We start from the raw sequence: 17,681 nt of genomic DNA on the forward strand, positions 1-17,681 counted from the left end.
TAGATGCTGGAAGGGAGGAAGGGGAGGGAGAGAGGAAAGGGGAAGGGAGGGAATTAAGACCTTGTGTTCAGCAGAGATCACTAGAGTCTCATATGGCACATTTCACTCAGCCTCAATAGACTGTTTACAATTTTATATTCTAGATAATCTTCAACAGGGAGAATAAAATAATGCAATATGCATGAAATTCCAGCTGAACTGGTTCTCATGTTTTTAAATGCAAGCTGTTCTACAGTAAAAATAAAGAATATGGTCTGACTTTTCTAAAACCATAAAGATTGCCTTTCTGTTCACAGAACAGATTATGTTCTAGCTTCTTAGTTCTACAACCAAGAAGCACTTTCAAGCACTAAGAATAGTTTTGTTCTTACCTACACAAAATACATGTGTGGTCTGACTGCCACTTGGCCTTCATCAGCATTCCCTTAGTAATGCATTTTAGTGAAACTAATTTCTGCTTCAACTCGTTCTGTTAAAAAAGAATCCAACAATACCTTGGAAGCTGAGGTATTGCTTGAGCTTTCAGTGTACAGGTGACCTCAGCTATACAGAGCAAAGCACTTCCCATTACATTCTTTTCCTCTTTCTCTGAAGAAATTAGATCAATGGCAGTTTTCAGAACAGGTACAAATGGCACTGGATTTTCCGTGCCAAAACCTTTGCAGAGTAGCTTGAGGCTGAACAAAGCAGTCTGCCTGTTGATTGCTTGCTCCTCCTCTTCCTCCTTTCTCTTACACTGCACAATAGCCATGAGCTCAGGAACCAGCTCCAAGAGCTGCAGGATCTAAAAGGACAAGAGAACATACACACTAGACAGTTAGAAACTCAGAACCTGCAAGGTAACCGTGGGCATGTAGCCCATGTCTCACTGTTCAAGAGCTGCCTGCCACACTTGGCATTGGTTACTTATGTCTTTACATAGAGCAAACCACTCCTAAATCAACCTCTCTCTCCTACTCCTACCAAAGGAACTGAGTTTAACCACATTGCCTCACCTGGGTCTTCTGCCACCTTGTGCGCTGCTGCACCTTATTGTTCAAAAGGTCCATTGCCTTACGTCTCACAGATGGGAGCTGATTTGTCATTAGTCCCCTAATTACAGGGATGAAGGTTTCTGTTGGCAACAAGGCATTAACCTACAATAAAAACATAAACAATACCATAAATGCTCTCCCATGCACTGTGACACAATACCCTTCAAATACGACCCGCAAACTCTCTTCAAGAGAGGACCAGCAAGCAATGCTGTTTGGAGGCAAGCAAAGCCACAAAGCAGGGTGCAGTCACAATATTTCTTCTGGGGTCACTGCCTGCTAACCAGCCATTATCCACTAGCAATTCTTTTTGTCTACGCTGGTGAGCTATCCCTCCTTATCCTAAAATACTTCTCACAGTGCCCTGTGCGTCTACATCATGAAAACTGGAATATGCTTCACAGGCAAAATACCAAAATCCAAGCTGTGAAAGATACCCACAGCATGCAACAAGATAGCCAGTTCAAGTCTACAAACCCACTTCTAATCAGAAAAGTACTAGAAAGAAAAGCAAAAGGATTTTTTTTCTCCATTTAAATTCCATGTAGAAATATTCAACAGTTGCACTAGCATTAGTTAAATCATTTTATGACATAACAGTGAGAAATGCTGCCAAAAGCCATTCTTCTCCATCAGCTAGAGAAATGACTGCTTCCAGACAGTGGAATACTAACTAGAGGAAATTCCAGTTTTTTTTTTTTTTCAGTTGTTCTAAGCTGTAAGCTATAGTTATTAAAGCTTACAGTTAGACAAGTTTAAACAGGCTGCAGACCATACGGTAAAGATTAGCACTAACCCAACAAGAAATCCCACAAAGATTATAATGATATTAACAAGCAAAAACAGAAATGTCCCACTGCTAACAGGAGGTCTAATGAGACATACTTTATCCAGCATATCATAGGACTTGTTAAGCAGAACCCTCCAAAATTTGGCTGTTGGTTTGTCCACATTTGCTTCCACTGAAGATGCCACAGTGTTTATATAGTGAAGAACATCTTCTAACAGCCTAGATGAAAAGGAAGTATCTTTTAGTAAGTAACAAGGACACTAACAAAGTCAACTTGATCACTGGAAAGCAAAGAATTTCATGGAACAGCAATAAAGGAAAACGAAATACTAGTGGAGAGACCAGCAGATCACATCTACACGTTAACAAGAAGCTATGGCAATAAAGAAAATCACACACGTTCAAGGGGTTTACCTGGTTCTTCCAAATCACCATCTACACACAACAGTAGTTCTACTTAAGAACTCTAACATAAAAACAATTTGGCAAGATGTAAGTATTTAAAAATGAGCTTTTAAGGAATATAGCATTTAAAATAAGTCCTACAGACTTTTACATTTAGAAGAAACATAAAAGTTACACCTCTGCAAAAGGCACCCTCAATTTTGCACAATTGGCTGTTATGGCCCCATGAGTACAGCTGTGAATACTGGTAATTTTCTTATACAATACAGGGGACACCTGTGAACACCATTTCCTCCCCACCCCCTGCCTACCAATGAAGCAATGCTATGCTAAAAATCTGGGATTCTTTTACAAACTCCCTTATCAAGAGCATAACAATCATGGCCAAGTGTGTAAATGAGCACTATCAGCAATACAGAAAGAACGGATATTGGGTAGTGCAGTATTTCAGAAATAAGAAACTCCACACTGTATTAAAAAAAAAACCTCAAACCAAACCCCAAATTAGCCTGCATATAATAAATACAGCTTGTTGCTGATGACTACATTGGAAGTATCCTTGGGGAAGAAAATCTGAAATGGGAGTACAATTAAAAAATATTCCCAGGTTGCAGTAAAAGCTAGAAACGGGAGGAGTGGAGGAGATTTAAAGCATACCTCTGTTCCAGCTTCTGCAGCTCTTCTGTTTCTTCACATTCAACTATCTGGTTTAAAAAGGAAGAAATGACAAGGCTAAGTGTGAATCTTGTATCCCTTCATTAAGCTAGTATCCTGGTATACGCAGATTTGCCCACCAACATCGTCATTTTGAGTTCCCCACATCTGCACTTAAGGTGTCATTCTAGAAGAGAATTGGAGAATCTCTGGCAATACAGTTACAGCAGCCAACATACTTCAGGCTGGCGGAGGACGTTCAGCTGAAAATCTGGGAACTGTTTCCAGCTAAAGCTGCAGCCAAAAATTTGTGAAATTCATTTTGCACTTCCGGAGTCGTTAGTATGAATCCTACATGAAACTTGGAATTACACAGTGAGTGAAACTCCAGGTGCCATAAAGTCCGGGCGAACCCACTGGGACCAGAATTTCACTTTGTTACCTATTCACCAATCACACAAACAGGAGTCTATCTGGAAAAGCCTTATTAAAAAATAACTAATACCACTCAGTAGTTTCAAAACTATTTCAATAAAGGTTTCAGCAAGATACACTGCACAGTGTATTCTTTCATCCCCTTTGACTATAAAGCCATACTAAAAAGCAAATTTAACCTCATCTCTTACAGCATGGGACAACTACTTAATGTGATCAGTTGAAAAGCAAGGTGCTGTTACTACCTTTTTCACAAAATTTGCAGAAGATAAAAGTTGTGACATGAAGGAGACTGACAAGTATTTGAAATGCCGAAGTTGTTTGTCTGAGTGAGACTCCACATTGAAGAGCTGCCCATCCTGATTTTTTAGCTTTGTCTTGCACGTTCTTGACTTTTTTGGCCCAGGATCATCTGTTGAAAACATTCACAAAACAAATTTGCAGCCAGGAGAAAAAGACTTACAGAAACAAAGTAAAATCACAGCCAGACGCCTATCAAGGATAAACATTCTAAACTATCTAAAATCATGTCAAAGTTCCAAAAGAGATGGTCTGAAGTACAATTTTTTCATTTCAGCAGCCTCAAAACAAGTAGTGCTATTTCACTTGATCATTTTTATGTGAAGAATCCTCTTCCTTTGAGCTAAAGCTATGGTACACTGGCTACAAACATGACAGACTTATGAGGCAGAAGCACATACATTGCGTGCCACACATCTGGGTAAACAGCTTTCAGTATTACTGCTTGGTTCTTCCAGGCTAAGAAAAGGTATTCAAATAAATATGGCAAGTCCTAACTTAAAAAGAAACAAACAACTCTCACCCACCTTCCCCAGTGCTCTTTGAAATAACAGACTGGAAAAGTATTAAAACACAGTGCTTCATTATTGCACCACTGTATTGTAGCAGAAAGAAGGGAAAGCTTAAAAAAACTCTGAAATGACTGCTGATTCCTGTGATCTTGCCTACTACAAGTAACAGCTGTTCATTTCAACTAAGTGATTTTCTCTACCATCTAAATGAGGACTACTGCTGGATTCTAAGTGCTCAAATTAATCTACAAGTAAAACAATTGGGAAAAAAAAGTAATCACATATCCATTTTGTTAAAAAAAAAAAAAGAAATCATTGCAGTAATTCTTTAGCTCTTAGTCTTCTCTCTAGAGGAGTAATAGAATCATGAAATGTTCTGGGTGAAGGGAAAGATCTCTAAAGGTCATCTAGTCCAACCTCCCTGCCGTGAGCAAGGACATCTTCATCTAAATCAGGTTGGTCGATGTTTCCAGGGATGGGGCATCTTTCATTATTCTGGGCAACCTGTTCCAATGCTTCTCCACCCTCATTGTAATGAAATACCTTCTTTGTATCTAGTGTAAATCTACCTTCTTTTAGTTCAAGACCACTACCACAGTCCCTTGACACAGGAAGGTTTACACGCATTAGTTGACTGTTTTGTAGTTACCTTCTTTGTTCTCTGGCAGCTCTGTCAGGTACTGAATTATTTTCATCATGCTCTGGAACTGAGAACGTACGCTAAATTCGCAACAGATGGAAATCCAAAATTCAGTGTCTGCCTCCAGAACAGCATCCTGTTTATGATTTAGAAATGAAATAGCTAAACATTTCAAGAGTTAAAAAATGTATTACTAATTATGATAAAAAGACTTGAAAGCTCCTCGTGCCATGGTGAGCTGGATACTTCCAGGACTAATATTAAAGGTAAAAGCAGCAAGCTCTTGTAGAGAGCACAGTTCCAGAAGGTGTAAAGATTAAATGGCTACAGCAAAGACTGTATCTTCTCACCAGTGTTTCTTTAATAATTCTTTCAGTTTTCCCTATAAACTATGCTTTCACCTAATCCAAGGGCCTGCTTAGGCCTTGGTCTATAAGGGAAAAGCAGTAGCATTTTTCACAAACACAGTTAAAGAAGGAAAAAACAACTTTAAAAATACTGAAGCACCTAATAAATAGATTATCAGATCTTCAGGTCAAGGATTGCTGTACAATATGATCTGATTTATTGTTTGGGCTCCAGGACAAAACAATATTGTACCTGCCATACAACTCATAGTCAACATCACAATCAGGTTCTGCTACAGCCCAAGCTCAGAGTTCTGCTTATTTTGGTACAACCTATGGGCTTATCTTGCACCTTCTTAAAGGTGAGACCATCATCAGCCTCTTGAAAAACTTTACCCCAACTAGTCTCCTAACCTTGTCTGTGCTTGATGTTGCAGTCACAGTTTTGGTCACATACTGCTCAAACAGTAGCACCAGGAGAACCCAGAGGAATTTGTCTCCTCCCACCGTAGTGATCAACTGGGCCAGGATTGGCAGGCGTCGGTGCTCTGGCACATGGGGCAAAGCATCCACAAACACACGAATGATCTTTATCACCACCTCTTCCACAGTTCCTGAAGACTCTGACAAATCACTGTCTTCAGCCTAAGTACAGATACAGCATTTGAAAGAGATGATTGCAGATGGGTACAAGTTCTGCCTTGTAAATTCAGAAAATGAGAGAAAGCACAATGTGCCTGGTAACATCATTACCAAAAGGACAGTCTCAAGGAAAATGTAAGTGCTCCAAAATAAACGATTTTGAATCACGGTTCCTTTTCAGATGAAGGATGCTTCAAATAAAATTTAAAGGAAAAAAAATGAAAAAAGGAAAAAAAAAAAAAGAAAAGAAAAAACTCATTACTTGGCATCATCTGAAACAAGCAGGATGTTTTCAAAGAAAAGCAATGCCACATCCTTCTGAAAACTTTGCCTGTAAGCCTGACAGTTAGGGTCTTGGATTCAAGGGCCTCATAAAAACAATACAAGTAGGCTCCATGATCTTAGGTAAGTAACATTAGGCTCTCTTCACACAGTCATAGAATGGTTTGGGTGGGAAGGGACCTCTAAAAGGTCATCTAGTCCAGTCCCCTCTGCAGTAAGCACAGATATCCTCAACTAGATCAGGTTGCCCAAAGCCCTGTTGAACCCAACCTTGTATGTCTCCAGGGATGCAGTCTCAACCACCTCCCACAACAACCCATTCCAGTGTTCCACCACCCTCGAGGTAAAGAACTTGTGTAATAACTGTGTGAGCCCTAATTTGTCACAAAGGATGCTACGAAAGGTTTCTAAAAAAGTAAGATTTTTTCCTTTAAAAAAATGGAGAGACAGAAACTTGATTTCTTAGAAAGACCTGCAAGAGGATGCAAAATGTGTGTACATATCATTAAAAAAATACATCAGAAAATTTCCCAGCCCATCGCTAGATTTTTTTTTTTTTTACCCAATTAATTTTCTCATAAGAAATTTTTATGGCATTTTTCATGTCTAAATCTATGAATGACTTTAGTATAAGGATGTCTTAGGTGCAAGTCACCAAAGGAAAAAATGTTTCCTTTGAAAAACCATGATGTATTTATCTAAGATGTCCAGACAAAACCAAGAAAACTCCCCACATTCACCAGCTGGAAGAATAATATAATTTGTGAAATATTTTATGTTTCCATTTCTTTCAGACCATGTCTACCATTGATATGACATATTATTACAGGATTAATAACCTCCTCCTTATTTCCAGTGGTTCCTCTACTGAATTTGCATGCTAATTTTATGATGAAACGCTTCAACATATAGTTGTGATACTGTTTTGGCTAAACCATTCCTAAAGTGCAGAAGCTCGTAAGATTAAAAAGAAGCAGTAGTCTGATGAACTCAGAGCTGGCCAGACAAGGAATAGTCTGTTAATATAGTTAGGGTATATATAGATATATCTAAAAATAATCCTAGAATAGACATCATCTTATTGTACCACTAGTATTCTAAGCCATTTACTCAATTAATTTTCTACTCCTTTCTATAAAGTAGACAAATTTACCTGTATAAGAGCAGGAATAACCATCTGCACGGTCTTATTAATTACTTGGAATGTGTAAGTATCATCCAGACGCAAGACATTTGCTCCCATGAAGGTAAAAATGGGCATAATATTGTGGAGAACTTTATCCTGGAAAAGAAGACAGATGAGGTTAGTTTTTTTTCTAAACCACACTGCTCTGTATGTTGTACCTTAAGGCATTTTGCCTTCCCGCAAACGTCACTAGATACCTATAAAAGAAAATGAGGACCGTAAGCATCTTCCAAAATCTCTGTTTTTAAATGTATAGCATCCCTTAAAGTTGCTATGTGATTGTTAGAGTTCTAAATATTATTTAGAAACCAAGATACACTTCTAAGCAAGTAATTGAAGAGTGGAAATCGAACATTTAGTCTGACAAAATACCTTATATTCTTCAAACCGGGGTCATGGTAGTTAAAAAAAAAAAAAAGCAGACAAGCAAAATTATCTATGGGGAGACTTGCAGAAGCACAAATGTGAGTGTAGCAGATTCCAGTGATTTTCACCCCTTTCCTGTTCACTCTTTTTACATCTATAAAACATCTGCAGTGTCTTCAATCATTCAATGGAAACCAACCATGCTTGTGTTGATATCTGACTTTTTTTTTTAGAGGCTGTAATTGCCATAATTACTTTTGAAAGGGCTGGATTTGAGATGTCACCTAGCTCAACAGTCACTTTTCTTAGATTTTGACAGAACTTAGAACAACAAGCTATGGTCACATTTTTAATTCCATTTTAGTGAACAGAAGAAGCATTTCAGATTTAAGAAGAGAGATGAGACTCATACAAAGTAATTCCTTGTATTATGATCTTGAAAATCTTATAAGACACAATTATGAATATAGAATAAAAGCTCAGTTCTGAAGTACGTGATTGCAGTAAGATGGAAACAAAGAAAGGCAGTCCCAACGATAAAAAAGCCAAATCCTCAGCAAATTTGTCAAAAACCTTCCAGTTTTGCCTTTTGGGAGAAAAGTACTGATGTAGAGAGAAAGATGAAAACTGAACTTGATACATCTGGATAGATTTTGCTGCTTTTGTAATTCCAAGGCAGAAGAATTTTACTTAGAAAAGTGGGCATACAATCAAATTTCAATCCATAGAAAGATGATTTCTCAGCCAAATAAAATCAGACCAAAATCATTTTATCATCAACTAAAATTACATTTCTCAGTGCTGTACAAGGTAGGAACTCGGAAGATGTTCACAGGATCACAGGAAGTTAGGGGTTGGAAGGAACCTCAGGATATCAAAGAGTCCAAACCCCTCTGCTAGAGCAGGACCATAGAATCTAGCACAGGTCACACAGGAATGAACCCAGATGGGTCTTGAAAGTCTCCAGAGAAAGAGACTCCACAACCTCTCTGGGCAGCCTGTTCCAGTGCTCTGTGACCCTCATAGTAAAGAAGTTCCCCCTCACGTTGAGGTGGAACCTCCTGTACTGTAGTTTATATCCGTTACCCCTTGTCCCATCACAGGATGTAACTGAGCAGAGCCTGTCCCCTCCCTCTGGATACCCAGCCCTCAGATATTTATAAGCATTTATTAAATCTCCTCTCAGTCTTCTTTTCTCCAGACTAAAAAGCTCCAGGGCTCTCAGCCTCTCCTCACAGGGCACAGGCTCCAGTCCCTTAATCATCCTCACAGCTCTTCATTGGACTCTCTCAAGAAGATCCCTGTCCCTCTTGAACTGGGGAGCCCAAAACTGGATTCAATATTCCAGGTGAGGTCTCACCAGGGCAGAGTAGAGAGGGAGAGAAGAACCTCCCTTGATCTGCTGGACACACTCCTCTTAATGCATCCCAGGATCCCATTGGCCTTTTTGGCCACAAGGGCACATTGCTGACCCATGGATAACTTGCTGTCCACCAGGACTCCCAGGTCCTTCTCCACAAGGCTGCTCTTTAGCAGATCACCTCCTGACCTGTCCTGGTGCAGTTTACTATTCCTTCCCAAATGAAGGACTCTGCACTTACCCTTGTTGAACCTCATTAGGTTCCTCTTTGCCCAGCTCTCCAGTCTGTCCAAGTCTTGCTGAATGGCTGCACAGCCTTCAGGTGTATCAGCCAAGCCTCCCAGTTTGGCATCATCAGCAAACTTGCTGAGCAGACACTCTGTCTGTCTGTCTGTCCCCTCATCAATGTCATTGATAAGGATGTTGAACAGGACTGGACCCAGCACTGATCCCTAGGGAACTTCACTAGTTACAGCTCTCCAGCTGGACTTGGCACCGTTGAGCACCAGTCTTTGGACTCTATTTTATAACCAGTTCCTGGTCCATCTCACTGTTCTTCTGTTCCACAATTCCTGAGCTTACTCACAAGGATGTTACGAGAGACAGTGTCAAAGGCCTTACTAAGGTAAGGTAGACTACATCCACTGGTCTCCCTGCATCTACCCATTCAGTTACAACATCATAGAATGCAATCAGATTAGTCAGGCATGATTTCCCCTTTGTGAATCCATGCTGACTACTCCTGATAACCTTCTTCTCTTCCAAGTGCCTAGAGATGACCTCTACAAGGAGCCACTCCATCATTTTTCCAGGGATAGAGGTGAGGCTCACTGCTCTATACTTTTCTGGAACCTTTTTCCTGCCCTTTTTGAAGGCTGGAGTAACACTGGCTTTCCTCCAGACCCCTCAGGCACCTCTCCTGTCTGCCAGGATTTTGCAAAAATGGTGGAGAGTGGCAGAGCAATAACATCAGCCAGTTCTCTCAGCACTCTTGGGTGCATCTCATCAGGGCCCATGGACTTGTGTATATTCAATTTATGTAACTGATCCCTAACCCAGTCTTCATTGACTAGTGGACAGTCTTCCCTCCTCCAGCCTTCTTCACCTTTATCCAGGGTCTGGAATTCATAGGGGAGTTCAGTCTCAGGAGTAAAGTCTGAAGCAAAGAAGGCATTCAGCAACTCTGCCTTCTCTCCTCAGTTTTCAGGGCTGCCTCCTCATTCAGCCCTGGGCCCACACGTTCCCTGTTCTTCCTTTTCCTACTGATGTATTTGAAGAAGCCCTTCTTGTTCTCTTTGACTTCCTTTGGCAGTTTTAGTTCCAAGAGGGCTTTGGCCTTCTTTGTTGCCTTCCTACATGCCCTGACAACTTCTCTATAGTTCTCCCAAGTGACAAATCCCTTCTTCCACGAATTGTCAGTTTCTTTCTTCCATGAGATTTCCTTCAGAAGCTCCTTGCTCAGCTATGCAGGTCTCCTAGCATGTCTACCCAATTTTCTACTCAAGGGAAGACACCTATCTTGGGCTCAGAGGAAGTTGCATTTAAAAATCAACCAACTTTCCTGAGCTCCTTTACCCTCCAGAGTCTTAGCCCATGGAATTCCTGCAGGTATATCTCTGAAGAGTACAAAGTTAGCCCTGTGGAAGTCCAGGGTTGTAATCCTACTTATAGCCCTGCTTCTACCCTGTGTAATACTAAACTCCACCATGTCATGATCACTGCCACCAAGGCTGTTCCCAACCTTAATGTCCCCAACCAGTCCTTCTCTATCAGTTAATACAAGGTCCAGCAGTGCACCTCTCCTTGTTTGCTCCTCCACTACCTGCATCAAGAAGTTATCATCAAGACACTGCAAGAGCCTTTTGGACTGGCTGTGCCTGGCTGTGTGGGTTTGCCAGCAAATATCAGGGTGATTGAAGTCACCCCTGAGTACCAAGGAATGTGTTCTAGAGGCTACCTCCAGGTGACCATAGAAGGCCTCATCAACATCTTCTGCTCCATTTGGTGGTCTATAGTAGACAACCACAACAGTTTTACCTCCCTTTCCACATCCCTTAATTCTTACCCACAAGCTTTCAACCTGTTCTACCTCTCCCCCTGGGTAGAATTCGACACATTCCAGTTGCTCTTGCACATAGAGAGCAACACCACTGCCTCCCCTTGTTGGTCTATCTTTCCTGAACAGTACACACTCCAGTCATGGGAGCTGTCCCACCATGTTTCAGTGATTCCAGTGATTATGTTGTAGTCATGCAGCCTAAGGCAGACCTCCAACCCCTCCCACTTATTCCCCATGCTCTGTGCATTGGTATAGAAGCATTTCAGAGGGAGAGTTCATCCATTAGTTTTCACTCGTGCTGTCCCCCCACTCCTGCCCACCTCCATGGCCACCAACCTACCAGTGAGCCCTGCATGTGCTGATGTTTCCTTGTTGGCTCTTACTACCACATGAGCCTCTGGCTTATCTCTGTGAAACCTGGACTGTGTTGCTGTGTCCCCAGCATGCTGCATGGTAACAGGCTGAAGGCCCTTACTAGCCACCCATCCCTCCCACCCTGGTCTGTCATCCCTCAGCCTATACATGAAGGCCTGCTAATATCATTATCCTCCTTCTCTTTCATACCTACTTGATCATTCCCAGGTTCTCCTGCGAGTCCTAACCCCTCAATAGCTCTTGCATCTTCCCCAACACATGGCTCATTATCCCTTAACTCCCCTGAAGTAGCAGTGGAGCGGGTACACCACCTCACAAGCATGTTTCTCTCTTGTGTATAAAAAAAGTAGGAAAAAGAAGAAACAATGCAGGAAAATTTTGACCACAGCAGGACGGTGAAGCAAGAGTTTCTCCCCAAAGACCTCTCTCTATGTTCTTTGCTCTTCCCAATATTTGAAACTTGAAGAGCTGACACCTATATTCCAGGTAACACTTACAGGAAACATGCCAGCAACAGCACCAAGGAGAAGCAGTGCATGGTGATGTGTCTGGGGCATTTTAGATATCCTGATGCACTGAACTATCAATTCCACATTGAATTTTTCTTTGTCAAGGATATCTGCAAGTGAAAAAAAGTAAAAAATGTACTGATTAATGCTTTAGTGGTCAAGCCAGTAAGAACAAACAGTACACTCAAGCTCTGGTTTCAATTTGCAGATCACATCTAAGGAATCTACAAAAATGATTAGTAAGGCAGACTTGTACCCTATAAATGAAAATTGTCTCTCCTCAACAATACAGCATATGCTCAGAAAAGAAAGAAGTTAGAGGCCATTGTTTTAATGCTGTATTGGTAAGAGAAGCATCAAGAAATGGGTCTGGCAATTTTTACCTGCTGAAATCTTGCTACCATCTGAAGACAATTTCTGACAGATGCTTAGCAGGCAGCTGAGGATTAACTGCTTTGTATATTCCATATTTTCTTCTTCTGATGCCATAGGTTCCAGACAACTACATGTTCAGGAAAAAAAAAAAAGGAAAAAAAGGAGACAGAAAAATAAGTGACCAAACTGCATATTAAGATAGAAGTTAGAAACTGCAGTCTTCATTATACAGAATTCTAAACCGAGGCTTCATACTACATTGAGGTTTCCAAAAAGTGTTTGCTAAAATGTGCGTCTTCTTTTTTTATTTTCTAAGATATCAACTGGTCTGATGAAACACATTTAACAAATTGCCATCAGGAGTATAAGATGATTACATGAATTATGATTACCAGTTGTAAGAAAAAATGGTTATGTAAATTTTCCTAAGCGCCTGGAGATAGGGCTGGCAGGAAACGCAATAGTATTCTTAGGTTGCATTGAATAAATGCTGTTCCACAATGTTTTGTGAGGAATTCTGAAGTTTTGAGTATTATAATAGATCTGCAAAAGACACAAGTACTGTCACTTGTGCCAGTTTTAGCACCAGTACCACCTTTCTATGCAATCCCAAGATCTCTACCAGAGAAACAAAGTATTCACAAATCAGGTAAAAAGTATCTTTAAAACTCCATCACATGGTTTAAAGGGAGTAAAAGTCCTAACAACCGACCATTCCCCCCATCTGATTTACCTAAATTAAATTCAAGTAAAAAAAGCAAGCTATGGAACAAATTATGGCAACAAAGCAAAGCGAAAGAAGCCCAAATTTTAATGCTTTCCAGTGTCAGCTGCAGAAGAGAATGCTGCAGGAGCCACGTGTTATGGAGGTGCAATTACCGGCTCAGCAGGTTAAAAAGTGCAGGCACCAACACCTGCGGACGTCTGAGTTTCTTCTTATGCTGCAGTAATTCCAGAATAAGCATAACTCTCTGCCAACTGAAGTGGCTCGTTTCTGGTGCCAATTCTGCATCTTGAGGCTTTCTGAAAGACAACCAGGATATATATTTGCAAAGAAAATAGCACAGTGTTTCAGGGAACAAACACAGACATCAGTAAAAAAAAGACAAATTTTCTTTCATGTAGTAATATACTTTACTGCTTCTCCAGGGAGAGATGGCAGTGTGTGGGCTTTTGATTGAAGAAGCCACACATTTTAAACTATCAACAGAAAATTCAGGCCAAACTCAAAAAGCTAAAGTATGGCATGCCTTCTGCATATACAAGAATCTAACACAATGAAGCAGACTTCTGTGGAAAAAAAAACACAATGAAGTAACTGTCCAAATGTTGATCTCCTTTTCATCCAGGAAACCTGCATCTTTGGAACTACCAGTTGTCTAACTGACTATGCGGCCCACTGCTCAGATATTTATAGACATTGATGAGATCCCCTCTGAGTCTTCTCTTCTCCAGACTAAGTAGCCCTAGGGATCTCAGTCTCTCTTCATAGGGGAGATGCTCAAGTCCCCTATGAAGATATATGTCTCACGTGTGATGACTGCTAAAAAAGGCCAAGTGAAAGAAAATAAGGTCAAAAAAGCAAAACAATGAAGTGAAGGTTAAACCAAGAAAAAACAACTCAATACACTGTTTCAACAATGTCTGACAGCTGATGCTTGAAGAAGAGAGTAAGTACAGTGGACAAAACACCTCTTTCCTTATGGGAACCGAAAGAAGAAACAAAACAAAGAGATCTAAAAATTAATGATTATTACAATGTTTTAACTGAAAGAAGATGCTGTTTTTCAGTCAACTAACAGGAACATTTTGATAAGCATCAGAGGCTTCAGCCATGTGTATGTCATTTGTCCATATATCTTCATTATTAACTAAGTTTAATTACCTACAAAAATCATGTTCAACTGTGTCAAACCAGAATCTGTAAGAGCAACATTAAAACTACTGGATATTTTTCTTTTTAATGTTGACTACAGTTCCACCAGTTCTGAAACAGCAACTGAAGTTGATTTTCTCTTGCCAAAAGTAGCTCAGAATTATTTTACTGTGGGGGTGAAAAGAAGAACTAGATGCTTAAGCTTTCTATACAAACTATGCAAAATAGTAAAACAAGGGGCATTTTCAAACTATGCAGACAATACTTTCGGCTTTCTAGTTATTTTACCTCTGTTGCTGCATTTTCTGCCTTCTAGTTTGCTGAACAGTGGCCAGACTTTTGGTTTTCTCAGGAGGCTCCAGTTCTCTGACAATCTGATCAGCACACACTGAAATCTGAAATAACAATAACCCAAGTACCACTGAATAATATGTCATGTCACACATCTATGCCTCCTCTTTTTTAAAAAATACATTGATTCCCTGCACATATGGGTATACAATCTACTTATGTAAGTATCCCAGGAAATTAATATCAGTGCAGAAGAAAAAAAGTGACTTCTGAATCCAGTTCCATCCTTAGTATAGTAAATATGCTATCATTTAAATAGTAAATGATTGTTGCATGGCTTTTAAAGAAATACCTTTTAAAAGCAGGCATTTAGTAAAATTTTTCATGCCATCAACAAAATACATGACAAATAGTTTATGCTATGAATGACATAAACAATGAGGGTTACTTAATGCAACAACAACCACCACCACAAGTTTGAATATATTTATTTCTGTCTTCTGGAGTTTGCCACTTACCCCTTTAAACACGCTGCTAATTGTCTGGGCGCAAAGTGGGTTCTTACAGTTTAACAGTAAGTCAAACAATACTTTTAAAAGGTTCTGCTGCACCATCCCATCAGATACAGCTGCAAAGAACGGTTTAGTAATCTACAAAAGGGAAAAAAAAAGTTGCAGAAAGACTTACTTGAAAGAGAGTAACAGAAGCTATGGAACTCAGATATGTTAGATTACATATGACACATCCAATCACACACATGCTAGTATGCTCATATATCACAAATATCTGCATATTAACTACATATTTTGTAAATATCCACGAATCCTTAGATGCAAAATACATACTTCTAAAATATCCATCAGACATACTAATTCCTGACATTTCTCAGACAGCCTGCCTGGTGGAGGAAACAAACTGGCTGTTGCCAGCCTTTCCTAAGTATATACTAATACCTGGCTAATAGAAGGCCTGAATTTGTAGCCTCCTTCAAATTTCTCACCTATTCTGTTTTATTGACAATTTTCCCCAGAAGGAACACGTGAAGTAAAGCTCCTGATGGAGAAAAAAACTAAGGACAGTGGAACAGTAGTAATTGCAGGCAATGATACAGATCTACGTGCAGATGCAGTTTCTGTTCTGTACTTGTCAAAAAAGGAAAAACAAAGCAAGCAGCAATTTCTCCTCCTGGTAAGCATAAGAGGAAGTTTTGCAGCCTATTTAGATGTTTCAAAAACACTACAGAGACTCTGAAAAAAGAAGACATAAAAAGAAATTAAAGATCTGTCATAAAGCCATACCTGTCCAAGTGCTGTGATCTGAAATGGTGGAATTTCTTCATAGATTTTCTTGGCAGCATGCAGACTTTTGATAAATAGGTCCAGACTCTGCTGATTCTTGCACAAGAGAGTTGCTGAATATTCATTAAACTTTCCAAGGATGAGATGCAGGAGAACAACTTCATCTTTCAACATTTCCTCAGGTTTCTTAAAGACCTTCTCTAGCAACCGGTCTAGTGCAGGCAAGAGATGAGAAAGAATCATCTGCAAACAAAGGAAATGCATAACAAAAGTTTTTATCTGTTTTAATTTCAACAAGCTTCCAACAAAACAGCTTCATTTTACTGCAACATCCCCTCTTTGGCAATACATTGTATACAGTATTTTATGCAACAACTGTTCAAGAGGAAAAATGTAAGATTTATTGTGAGATTACCACAACTGCATGCTCATCTCCTAGTTTGCTATTTTCCTTCTGCAGATTAGCATTTTGTTTTTCTAGTACAGAAACAGGGCATTTTTTTCCACTGATTACGGCTGTTTCCTACAAAACTCAAACATGAGACAGGAAAACTCATTCTCTCTGCAGTTCACAAGCCTTTCAAGAAACATGCAGCTGGAAAGAGCATAATAATCCATAATTCCATTCATTTTTGTGAATACTGAATTCAGGTATTTTCCAGATTTTAAGAGAATTTTGAATACACTAGATAAGACAAGGTTAATACATACATACTTTGCAGCACTATGGTGTATTAATAGAGGTGTCAACTTAAAGCCTAACAGACTAACACATTATGGAATTATTTAAGAGGATTATTCCTAAATTAAATTGGATTTCAGCACTTCAGTCAAGTGCAGAACCTGTAAAACTAGAAAGGCAGCACTTACCTCACCATGGACTTCATGAAGAATTTTCATTAAGTTTCTTGCAATATAGGATGGGAAAACAGGGTTCTGTACACAATCAAGTATGCTTTCCAAAGCTTCCCACAATTTCTTCTTCTGGGATTTCTGTTTTGGTTGTGTTTTGAGATCCTCAAATAGAGCTTCCATGATCTAGTTCATTAACAAAGTGAAAATTAAGTTCTTCTTTTGCAATAAAAATGCCTTAAAACATTTATTCTGTGTAGTCTAAATACAAACAGAATTAATAATCTGATAGTAAACTTCAAGTTGATAGCTCTTATGGGATTGATATTCTCAACTCTCTGTATGCAATAAATCACTTAAATGTTTTTACAGTCCTTTAAAAAAAATAAAATTAGCCTACTATAGTATACAAGGAGTATGAACTTTCCCAATCAACTTGATTTCTTTTAGGAAAGGTGGGAGCAATAGTCAAAACTTTTAATGTACATCTTAATAACAGAAATACCTGTGTTATGTATGCAGGGTCAGACACGATCTCTTCTGCATTTTCTTCCAAATGCTGAAGAACAGGATGAAACAGAGACTCCTTTATCCCTTTCAAGGAATGGAGGCAATTGAGAGCAGCCCTTCGAACTTCACTCACAGGACTACCCAAGTTAATTAGCAAAGATATCACCACTACAAAAAAGGTTGAAGTAAGGAAGAAAAGACAACAGAATTAAAAGTCAGTGGTCAGAATTTTCCTGTATCTGTTCCCCTGAGGAGGCATCAACATTACTTTAGAATTAAAAGGACATGTCTTTTCGCTGTTAACCTCAAAACAAATCTGACATGAACCTCCAGATCCATGGCTCTGAACTTCTTCATCACAGTCCTTATATTTAAGCTCAGAAAGTGCCTATCTTGTTACTGACTGCCACATACTTAGACTGCATAGAAAGAGAGGTGATGTAACTGACTTCTTCAGTTTAGGAGCACTCTTAAGATTGAAAAAAAAAGTGGTTTCACGTACTTCCAAGCTTGGGCTAGTAACTGCAGCAGTGAATCAACAAGAGAGCTGGCTCAGGCTAGTGCAGCTAAACGTAACTATAGA

The 17,681-nt window shown here is 39.6% G+C and overlaps 1 protein-coding gene across 1 annotated transcript in view; it reads right to left on the reverse strand.

Annotated features, from left to right (window-relative positions):
* Positions 1–17,681, reverse strand: part of HEATR1 (HEAT repeat containing 1) — a 41,414-nt gene that overhangs the window by 6,511 nt on the left and 17,222 nt on the right. The window contains exons 20-35 of the mRNA XM_054395187.1: positions 17,094–17,266; positions 16,607–16,774; positions 15,737–15,979; positions 14,957–15,088; positions 14,436–14,542; positions 13,151–13,294; positions 12,280–12,398; positions 11,885–12,006; positions 7,195–7,323; positions 5,532–5,762; positions 4,780–4,906; positions 3,564–3,730; positions 2,887–2,933; positions 1,920–2,043; positions 996–1,136; positions 495–784 (exon numbers count right to left, since the gene is read on the reverse strand). Of these exons, the coding sequence (XP_054251162.1) occupies positions 495–784; positions 996–1,136; positions 1,920–2,043; positions 2,887–2,933; positions 3,564–3,730; positions 4,780–4,906; positions 5,532–5,762; positions 7,195–7,323; positions 11,885–12,006; positions 12,280–12,398; positions 13,151–13,294; positions 14,436–14,542; positions 14,957–15,088; positions 15,737–15,979; positions 16,607–16,774; positions 17,094–17,266 (2,464 nt within the window). The remainder of the gene's footprint in view (positions 1–494; positions 785–995; positions 1,137–1,919; positions 2,044–2,886; positions 2,934–3,563; positions 3,731–4,779; positions 4,907–5,531; positions 5,763–7,194; positions 7,324–11,884; positions 12,007–12,279; positions 12,399–13,150; positions 13,295–14,435; positions 14,543–14,956; positions 15,089–15,736; positions 15,980–16,606; positions 16,775–17,093; positions 17,267–17,681) is intronic.

This window comes from Indicator indicator, chromosome 2 (genome assembly GCF_027791375.1).
Source record: "Indicator indicator isolate 239-I01 chromosome 2, UM_Iind_1.1, whole genome shotgun sequence".
Taxonomy (NCBI): Eukaryota; Metazoa; Chordata; class Aves; order Piciformes; family Indicatoridae; genus Indicator; species Indicator indicator.